Here is an 11,054-nt window from a genome sequence, read left to right on the forward strand (position 1 = left end):
CACCACAGTCAGTCAGTTAACCCCACAGTCAGTCAGTCAGTCAGTTAACCCCACAGTCAGTCAGTTAACACCACAGTCAGTCAGTTAACACCACAGTCAGTCAGTTAACCCCACAGTCAGTCAGTCAGTCAGTTAACCCCACAGTCAGTCAGTTAACACCACAGTCAGTCAGTGAGTCAGTTAACACCACAGTCAGTCAGTTAACCCCACAGTCAGTCAGTGAGTCAGTTAACACCACAGTCAGTCAGTTAACCCCACAGTCAGTCACTGAGTCAGTTAACCCCACAGTCAGTCAGTTAACACCACAGTCAGTCAGTTAACACCACAGTCAGTCACTGAGTCAGTTAACACCACATTCAGTCAGTTAACCCCACAGTCAGTCACTGAGTCAGTTAACACTACAGTCAGTTAACACTACAGTCAGTCTTTAAATAATACAGACAGGCATAGAGTGGGACACACTGTGCTGGTACTCAGCACAGTGTGTGTGTGTGTGTGTGTGTGTGTGTGTGTGTGTGTGTGTTGAAAAGGAAACGTTTAGAAGATTTGCTGCTCAAACAGGATCTTCTCAAATCCCTGTGGTGGTGTGTGGTAGAAATCGCAGAACTGGCAGTCCAAGATGGCACTGTCATCCACTGCAGGAGACAAAGAAAGATTCAGTTTAACACAAAACTCAAACACAAACACAAACACAAACACAAACAACTACACACGCAACCATGGGAAACCCATATACAACAAACCCATGTCTGCACATCTGTATTACCCGTGTTCACACACAAACATACATTTACAAAAACATCTGTCAGTTTGCATACTCTGAACCTTCACTAGCTTTGACCTCCATAACATCAATCCACACACATTAAATTACACAAAGCAATGTCGCCCTCGTGTGGCCAAAAGGTGAAAGTAACATCTGATTATGTGCCGACTAGGATCTGCTAATGTTTCAGTTTGACAAAGACGCCTTACATTTACATTTACATTTAGTCATTTAGCAGACGCTTTTATCCAAAGCGACTTACATATGTGCGACTTACAATGTATACACATTTTACATTTACACTGATGGCACACTGCACATCAGGAGCAATTAGGGGTTCAGTGTCTTGCTCAAGGACGCTTCGACAGGGAATTGAAGCAACCTTCTGCTTACTAACCGACTTCTCTACCTCCTGTACCACTGTCGCCTTAGGAATGGATACACATAAACTCATGGCTACAGACTTAGGTTAGACAGACAAACATTATCCATATTCAAATGTGTGTGTGTGTGTAGGTGTGTGTGTGGGTTTGCAATCCTACCATAAACCACTGGGTATACAGTCCCCCTGATGCCTGTAGCAGGGCACTGCATGTCTTTCCCATTCAGGAACAGGTTCAGCTCCACATGGTCATACGTAATACCCTGTAACACACACACACAGACACACACACAGACAGACAGACAGACAGACAGACAGACAGACAGACAGACAGACAGACAGACAGAGAGATTAAGTTACATAGTATTCAACCTCCACTCACAACCAACTGTACCATCAAAATGTTGCTTTGAGTTCAGTGGTGCTGTGCCACACATAACCCCATACTCACATACATACACACACACACACACACACACACACAAACACACACACACAACACACACACACACACACTCACCACGACGTCTCCCTCCTGGGGAAGGCTGTTGGCAGGCAAGCGGTTCTTCTCCTCGTTGTTGTGGTACACCGACCCATCGTGCCTGAGGACCAGACTGTGCGTGTCTCTACCCATCGGAACCTGGTTCAGGTTCATCTTCTGGGTGGCCACACCCACACCCCACACACCTGGGTGCCAGAAACACACACACACACACACACACACAAACAAAGACACAGACACACAGACACATACACACACACATTAGACACACTCATGTTACAATAACAACAGACTCAAGATTAAATGAAAGGGAAAACACAGCATATCTTTACACACACACACTTGCATGGCAGTTACAGCACACACACACACACACACACACACACACACACACCCCAAATCACATCAATAGTTTTCTTTTAGGTGGCATTGTTTGTTGCATCCTAAGTTATGTTATGTGTTGCATCTTATTTTAACATCTTAACGTTATTTCCTGTTTTTAGGTGTTCACTTGGGCACACTTTCTTTTCATTCTTCTTGCCTTCTTAATCTCCTGTAGGCTTCATTTGACAAGATGTGACTAAATGTGGTCTGTCCACTCTCTCATATAGTTATATAGTTACAGTTATTGTATTAGGAGATGCCTTTGTCCAAAGTAACTTACAAAACATTAACGCAAAAACGTTTAAAGCAAAAAAAAACAATCAAATAATAATAATAATGCATACTGAATGTATTATAATAGTGTATCTATCTGGGTACTATAATACCCAGCACATATTCTGTGAACACACATAGCTCGTTTCTTCATTTACACATTTCCTACACGCTCAATTAAAAGTGGTGTTCCCCATACCATAGTATGCTACTATAGACCTCTGTAGAAAAACTGTGCACACAAGACGCACGGCTCCTTGTTAGCTTGGTCTATCTTTAAAAGAGTATGCTTATATATTAAGACATCTATGTATCTTTGTATTTATATGCATGTACCAACACCAAAAGATCCTTGCCATCACATATAAATTCGCAAAGCTATCAGATTCGAACCGCCCGCAATATAAAATGCAAAGAGCATCATTCACTGTGGAAGTTGGCTGGGCAAAGTTCTTGCATCGCTTAATCATCTGATTTATGGATGACACATACCCGTGGACTGGATCTTAAACTCGAAATAGCTCTTGTTCTGATGAAGAGGGGCGTTGGCTAGGCAACCTCCGGTCCCGCAAATCCTTCTGCCGCTCTTGACGATGACCACATCCGTTCCTGGGGAAAAAAGGGAAACCCCAAACAGAAGACCATTGGTCGGCTGATCGTGCCACGCAGGAAAAATTGGGTATGTAGTTGGAGACAAACTCAAGATGTCAAATAAATACTGCGTTTGACATTTACACTAGGGAGCGCCATTATATACGACGAACTAACTACCCACGTTTAAAGAAAACCTCAATGTCTGCTTTTATTCTGACTCAGTAGCTGACGAGCTAATGTAGCTACGTTATCTGTGAACAACTGGCTAACTTGAGAAGCTTGGTCACATGACATTAATTTGCAAATCTACAATTTCGAAAACCTGCTGATAACGACATAACCGACGTCTACCCTTCGAAGCAATAATATTTAGCACTACAGACTGTAGTTGTGCGCGCTTGATCTTTAGTAATTTACCAACAGGGCTCCTAAAGACAGGATTGGACAGCTACGGGCTAGCTATGCTTTCAACTTTGCCTAGGACAGCTGATGTAAAACAACAATCAAAAGCCAGAAAGTTTTTCACGATGGCGTGAATTTCGTTCCTCACCCATATGATGCGTATCCAACTGAACTGTTGGCATCTCTTTGAGGGCTACATGTCCCGAACCCCCATCCCCACAACAGCCCAAACAACACGAAAACAGTGAAGCCATCTTTTTTGGTGGGGGTGGGGGGCGGAAGTTACATAACAAACAGTACACTAAGGAATTCCTGTCTCAAAAAGGAAGATGCCCAGCTAGAAGCAACAGCGACTCCTCGCGGTTTGGGGTCGTGTAGGTGATGACGTACACAGCCAATGAGAGCGCTGACTCAGATGGCGCGCGCTTCCTGATGGCATGGAAACAAGGGAAGAAAAATCGAGGTCAAAATATTTGTACACGTGACTGTGCAGCTATTGGTTATCAATGTGTCAAGTCCATGACACATGGCTCGGTCATATGCAGAAGAGCTTAAGACTCAAATGTAGGCTACTGCGTCACCTCCATTATAAATGAATTACATCAATGATCATAACACAGACCTATTCGGACTATAGGCTACAATACAATTCGTCAAATATTTTAGGTGTCATTTCGATAAGAAAGGTTTGCTCTGATAGCATATGGTTTACTCTGAAAGTTCAGGCCTTTAAAGCTTCGCCTCAGGCAAGTTAGTGATGTCTCCAGATAAGCTGCTGACAAGTTTTCACGCCTGAGTGTGAAGTGCATTTAAATTGATCAGCGTCAATAATGACGTATTGTCTGTAGAGAGACCGTGATCAGGAACCGGGCAAGAATTGAGTGGTGGACAGACTCTCACGTTGTCATGTTTTGCATAGCAACAACCCCCGCACCCCCCTCACCGTCACATGTGTTGGGGATCAACTGAATTTATGCTTCACTGGAGAAAAACGGGGAATTCTCTGCCAAGTGCAGAGCACCCCGCGAACCATAGACCATCTGTCCAGGACAACTGCCTGGGCTTTGGACAGACGTTTCAACTAAAAGTAGTATTAGACACATCAGCGTAAGTGACGTTTTCAATTTCGGCAGAACGACTCTGCAGACACGAAGAGGTTAATCATTTCACCGCGGGAAAGGCAAAGTCTGCACAGCAACAAGCGCCATGATTGCGTTGAGCGCAGTGCGCCCCAGCAGCTGGTGAGTGCTTTTGGTCCAATTGCATGTTGCTTTCGGTCCGCAGAAATCTGTCATAACTATCCCCAATGCCGCGCCAGCAGGACCCTGGCTCTTAATTTGAAATTAGTAACGGTAGATGGTGTCAAATCTTCAGGGTTTCAATGGGATGGTAAACGTGGCACCTTTTTTTTCACATGCCTGTGATTTTTTTCCTCGGATATCACCGCACGAGAGAAAGCTCTGGTGGGCTATTAAAAATGAAGCAGCCGCGCATCCGAGGTTTCCGTGAGAGTGAACTCAACGGTCCTAATCATTCTGCGCTATATTTAGTTGTAGAAGATGCGGTGGTGTCGTGCTCCTCTTCAGGATCGCGTGACATGTCGTCTCGGAGAATAATGATCCAACACGGACACCCTTAAAAAAGTAGGTCGACAGGAGAGAAGCGTTCCTCGGGAAACCAATCTTTTCCAAAAACAAAATGCGCCTCTCTCTGAGGGAGTCAACGCAGCTTGCTGTTGTTGTTTTTTAAACTAACCTGCTACTTGTGAACTGTTTCATATAATTAGTGAAAGTGAACCGTCCATCGCTCTCTGGTAGTTTGGATGAACCGCAGATGCACTGCAGCACCTGCACTTCTGTTCATGCATTTTCGCGCGCAAATTAATCGCGAGTCTGATAGCAGTCTTACTTGACTCGGTATAGAACAGCAGGGCGGCGTGCGTGCATCACAACTGATGAGCTTGCACTTTTTGTATTGTACCAGGCTAGTGATGTGTGTTTCTCTCACGTCTTATTTGTGTTTTGGGATTTTCAGAAAGCCATGGAGTTACTGGAGGAGGACCTCACGTGCCCGATATGCTGCTGTCTCTTCGAGGATCCGCGCGTGCTCCCCTGCTCTCACAGCTTCTGCAGAAAGTGCCTCGAGGGCATTCTGGATGGACAGCGGGGTCCCGTGTGGCGCCCTCCGTTCAAATGTCCCAGCTGCCGCAAAGAAACTTCCCACAATGGTATCGCGAGCTTGCAAGTAAATTATTCCCTGCGGGGAATCGTAGAGAAATACAACCGCATTCGCGTCCTGCCGAGAATGTCCCTCTGCCGCGAACACCACGGGCAACCGCTCAACATCTTTTGCGCCACAGACTTAAAACTTATCTGCGGGTTTTGCGCCACCACGGGCGACCACCGAGGACACACATTCTGCGCTCTGCAGGACGCGTACGAGCAGGAGAGGGCCGCCTTCGAGGAGCTGTTCCGCGGGCTCGAGAGCTGGCGCAGCGCCGAGGTTCTCTCGTGCCTGGAAGCGCTGGAGAGCAGCAAGAAGAAGGCGCTGCAGCTCGTCTCCAGAGACGCGGACCGAGTCACCGAATACCTCGACAAACTTCTCCGCACGCTTGAGCACAAGCGGAGCGAAATTCTCTCCGATTTTGAGACTCTGAAATTGACGGTGATGCAAACTTACGACCCGGAGATCAGCAAGCTGCGTGCCGTGCTGGAGGAACAGAGACGCGCGCTTAACATCGCCGAGTCGTTCAGGTCCCTAACAGACCCGCTTGCCTTCCTTCAGCAGATGCAGGACTTTCGCGAGACTCTGCGTGTGATCAAGGAGACGCCACTGCCGTACCACCACGGAACGATGATGTTGACGTGGGACCTCTTGTTCGGAACTTCGATGTGCAGCAGTGGGATTCGGTCAGGCTCGGTGATGTAGACAGCCTCTGCGCTCCGCACGAGAGCAGCGCTGCTCAGCGGTCATCGGCCAGCCCAGCTGCTCCACGGCTCTCCCGCGCTCTCTGGAGATTCGTCCTCTTCGCGTGCGTGTGCCTGTCTGTCACGGCTCTGATTCCAGCGGACTGCCTCGCGCACACCACCCCGGAACGAGTGGCTGCCTTGAGCCGAGCTTACCTGCCCGCGCCCGAAGAGGTCCTCCACCTGGCCGGATGCTGCTGGAGAGAGGCAGCGGGGCTCTGTGCGTTCCTGATGGAGCTCTGTCAGAACTGTATCCTAAACCTGATTAACACCAGCGCAGACTTCATCAGCTGATCAGTGAATGCATCGACAGCCTGTTCGATTTGTAGTTGTTGTTGTGGTAGGCACATAGACCCTACTTGCCTTTCTTTCTGAACAAGCCTTATCATTTAGTTTCACCATGTGTGTGAAAAATACTACCGTAGTGGTTTCTAAATTGCCATAATATTGTGAATTAAATCATTCGGAGGCGCATATAATGTTTTAAACACAACCTAAACGACAGGCTAACATAACCGACCGTTTTCTTCAGCCAATGACAACGAAATCTAACTTTTGTCTGTTTATAGAATAGTTTTTGTCCGTGATAAAACATGACTTCAGCTTTTGCTGCTGGTCCGTTTAAATTTCAGCTCCCGGGTTAGAGTATGTAGGTCAGGGTTGACCTTTGTTTTTCTACGCGTCTTTTTTTTACCTTTTAATGTGTGTTCTTAGGGTGTCAGTTGAGTGTGTGTTTGTGTTCTTACATGCCCTCTCCCCGATCTGTCTATAGGGTATCGCTCTGCATGTGCACTTCTCCCCCCCCCCCCCTCTCCTCCTCTCTCCAAGGCACTTCTCCGTTTATTTACCGAGCCTTACATTTCGAACAAAATAAAATAAGCAGTTTAAGTTCTTACATTTATCGGTTCATTTGTGTGTTTACGTAAGCTTGGGTCCCCTCACTCTTCAGTCAGGCGCGCGCTGTGTGACGTCCTCCCATTGTGGGATGTATTGAGGACACGTGGGTAAATAAAATGAAACAATTACAAAATCTGAATTGCCAAATTAAAAGGATGTGCAGAATAATGGCAACACGAGGGTGAACATCCGCTCTCTCTGGCATCCCTCACGAGCCTGGGTGGTTTAACCTTGCCTCCCGCAGGCTGGGTGTTGCATAACAGCGCGAGACCCGTGCAGGCCGAGCAATAGCATCTCGATACACAAACATTTCCTGCCATTTTATAAGATGGGGGGGGGGTTAGGTTATTATTATAAAAATAGGTTATTATTAATTGTGCCTATCCGAGCTCTAACAATTTCCCCTACTTAATAGTATTATATTCTGAAACATGCCTGGCAACATTTTGTAATTTATCGTTCAGGGATGAAGGTGTTACGACTGTTTTTATATTTTTCTCCCTTGTGAAGACCTGCAGGAATTGCGTGTGTGTGTGTGTGTGTGTGTGTGTGTGTGTGTGTGTGGCTGCCTGCCTGCCTTTGAAGTGCTGTCTCAATCCTGCAGTACAGACACAAGAGTGATGATGAAGATGAAGACTTCAGGCAGAGGCTGAACCCTGGGCCTCTGCCTGTTCGTAGGGAAGCGTAGCTCCCAAATCCACCCCCGCACGTCCCTCTCTCTCACACACACACACACACACACACACACACACACACACAGACACACACACCATCACCACCTTCCCACCCGGGCTGCAGTGATGCCAGCCTGGGGAAGCCCTTGCTCCTTTCACCGTAAAGTTCCACTACACCCCCCTGTAATGTCTTTATAAACACCCGTCACCTCAATTTCATGGTGCCCGTTCAGCACTGTTCTGTTGACTTGGCGAACAGCGAAGGTATAGAAACGGAGCCTATACGTTGCCAAATGAGGGTCCGTGCGGCCCAGTGAGGCGACGCTAAAACACTGCTCCATTTTCTAAATTAGCTCCTATGTCTTGTTATTTTCACAAACGAAACACTGACAGAAAATCCCAGGATCACTTCAGAAAATGAGCACGTGTCATCACGACTGACCGTGGCTCCCTGCACACGTCACTGCACGTATATATATAGCCGCCTGTTACCGGGCAAACTCTGGATCAAAGAAAAATGAGTTGACTCGTTTCCCCCATTGAACACAACCTATTTATATAATAGTGGTTATATAATTTTAAATACATCGAATAAAACTAAGTTAATGAAGACATGTGATCATCTTTGCCATTTGATGTGCCTTGACTGCAGTGAAGAGGAGCGAGAGGTGTTTTCTCGAATATGACCCCTTTCCAATGCATTGACAAGTTATACCTACATTATGTTTTGTGTTTGGATAAACTGCACATTTAAAAGCATACATTTTATATGCTTTTACACAATAAGACGTATAAGAACTTATATTTACCCCGCAACATCAATTGACAGTTTAAGTGCCAATACATCTAGTTGTTGTCTTATATAATTGCCACCCTTTGTCTCCTTTCTACATTATTTAATTCAGTTTATTTTTATTTTATTGTAAACCCTTATGAGTTTTCCGTTATCATATTGTTTCTCACCTGACTCAGTTCCGGAAGGTGCGCTATCCTCTGTCGTATACGCAAACCTCTTTGATCCAACGATATCAAGCCATTTTCTTACATCTTAATGAAAGAACAAATTTGAGCGATATTTAGAATATTATTTAGACCGTCCCACAATCACCAGGCTCCCTTGCCATTATTTTGAACAGCTTCTGTTGAATTGATAATTGCAAAATGAATACGAGGTGGTGTAAATGTAAAGAATTCGTTTCATTTTATATATTTTTTATATGTAAACATATTACCAAATCGATTAAAAAACCCCAGATAATTACATGGAAGAGAAAAGCCCATGCTGACGATTTTTGACCGCAAACTTTAAATCCAAAATAATCTCGCCGGGTCAGGCTGCATTGCAAAGGTGGAAATTCTGTTTATTTTATTGAAGTTCATAAAATAACAAAATGTTTAAAATTCATAATTTTTGATATTTCATTAGTAAAATGCCGATGACTGGCAACCTGAAGAATGACTAAAAGAACAAATCTTGTTAATTTTATGAAGACCATCCTATATGTCGCAATAGACAAAAACCTACTCGCAAAATGCCACCAATGCATAAAAGCACGATATTCATTGGGAAATCCAGAATTAATAATATGTTATTTATGTCTCTCCGTCACATACAGGTGCGGGCGCATGCACTCCTCACACACACACACACACACACACACACACACACACGATATTTAGTCTCTACTCAGCACTGTGAAAACATATGAAAGTGCATAAAGTCAAATTACAAAAAAATAAAGTAGGCTACATCCCCAAATATGCTTGAAATAATAGGTCTACCATAAAACACCTTTTGTGCATTGCAGGGACACCGTCGGTGACGAGATGTCATTCAAGGGCGCCAAGAGGCTAAAGCGTTTAAAAGTCTGTACCATCCTATATGTCGCAATAGACAAAAACCTACTCGCAAAGTGCCACCCATAAAAGCACGATATTCATTGGGAAATCCAGAATGAATAATATGTTATTTCTATCTCTCAGTCACATACAGGTGCGGGTGCACTCTTTTTACCGGTAATTTGATTTTTTTTCCCATCTTTCTGCACTGGCCTTATACCTTCTCTTTTTGCGGATAAAAGTGGACAACCCTGCGGGTGTGACAGCGAGACATGCAGGGTCGCATCCCTGGCCGGCTCCGCTACGGCGTGAAGAGAGACGGAACCATATAGTCTGGGCTACAGTAGCGCATGAAAACATCCGAACAAGTTTTACTATGTCGTAGGTTTACAGTTGTTTTGTGATAAATATCATGGCCTACTTAACATTACTGATGTCTACATTCAGATCAGGAAAATGCGCAAATGTGCGTTCCGCGCAGCAAATCACAATAAGAACAAGCGCAAACTTTAGATGCTCTTATTTTATTCATACACGTCATCAATCGCATTGGCCCACATGTAGATAACTCACGCACGTCAGTGCTTTGCGCTCCAGACGCAGTGCGCGTTATTTACCTTCACGGTGACACCAATGCATAGTTTGAGGGTGTGAAAATGTTAGGGCACGCGTCCATGGATAACCACAGGCTTATAGTTGCGCCCGGAGACGGGTAACAGCATGCGAAGCAAAGACTGCAGTGAAAAAGCTTTCGAGTGATTGCAAACGCTACGTTACACACCGAGAGTAGTGGATCTCTCCAGCGTGATGTCGGTCGTAGTTCCGGTCAGCGTTTCTGTCCCAATTTAACAATGCTGACCTGGAATATATCTCCAGATCTCTCGTTTGCATCAGTGACCATGAATACAAGGCGCCAAAAAACGTACCCTTACACTGCGACAGTAGCACTTTTTTGTGTGAGATTAAATGTCTAATTTTTGGTAAATTCAAACCTGGTGGAAAAGTAGTGGAAGCGTCACGCACCATTTCCAATAAAAAAAAAATGGCATTAGAATGACAACCAATTCCCTGTTAAAAAAAAAGAAAAAAAAAAGGTCCAATTTGGCATCAGGATCACAACCAACTTTGACACTTTTAAAGGCTGCATAGTTCATCACTACGGGAGTGGACCGTCTCGGGTAACAGGACTCCCTCTCGCAGACAGCACCTGCTCCGCTCCACACACTCCCGAGGCCACAGGTCTCGGCGGGGGTTGTGAGGCAGATTATGAGATTTAAACCCAGGACGGCAGCACTAACTGAAATAATATAAGAAGGCATGTGTGCTTAATAATAATGAAAAAAAAAAAGTAACAGTGAGACAGGATTCAACTTTT

At 45.1% G+C, this 11,054-nt stretch overlaps 2 protein-coding genes across 2 annotated transcripts; one reads left to right on the forward strand and one right to left on the reverse strand.

Annotated features, from left to right (window-relative positions):
- Positions 1-267: 267 nt before the first annotated feature.
- On the reverse strand, positions 268-3,917 carry spryd7b (SPRY domain containing 7b). The gene is made up of 5 exons (XM_031581515.2): positions 3,452-3,917; positions 2,800-2,916; positions 1,669-1,835; positions 1,309-1,411; positions 268-635 (listed from the first exon to the last, which is right to left on the reverse strand). The coding sequence occupies exons 1-5, from the start codon at positions 3,555-3,557 to the stop codon at positions 538-540; spliced, it is 591 nt and encodes a 196-aa protein (XP_031437375.1). The 5' UTR covers positions 3,558-3,917; the 3' UTR covers positions 268-537.
- Positions 2,863-7,164, forward strand: trim13 (tripartite motif containing 13). The gene is given in 3 exon segments (XM_012833669.3): positions 2,863-2,986; positions 5,338-6,138; positions 6,141-7,164. Coding segments are annotated over 2 exon segments (1,218 nt in total). The 5' UTR covers positions 2,863-2,986; positions 5,338-5,343; the 3' UTR covers positions 6,564-7,164.
- Positions 7,165-11,054: the final 3,890 nt, after the last annotated feature.

This window comes from Clupea harengus, chromosome 2 (genome assembly GCF_900700415.2).
Source record: "Clupea harengus chromosome 2, Ch_v2.0.2, whole genome shotgun sequence".
Taxonomy (NCBI): domain Eukaryota; kingdom Metazoa; phylum Chordata; class Actinopteri; order Clupeiformes; family Clupeidae; genus Clupea; species Clupea harengus.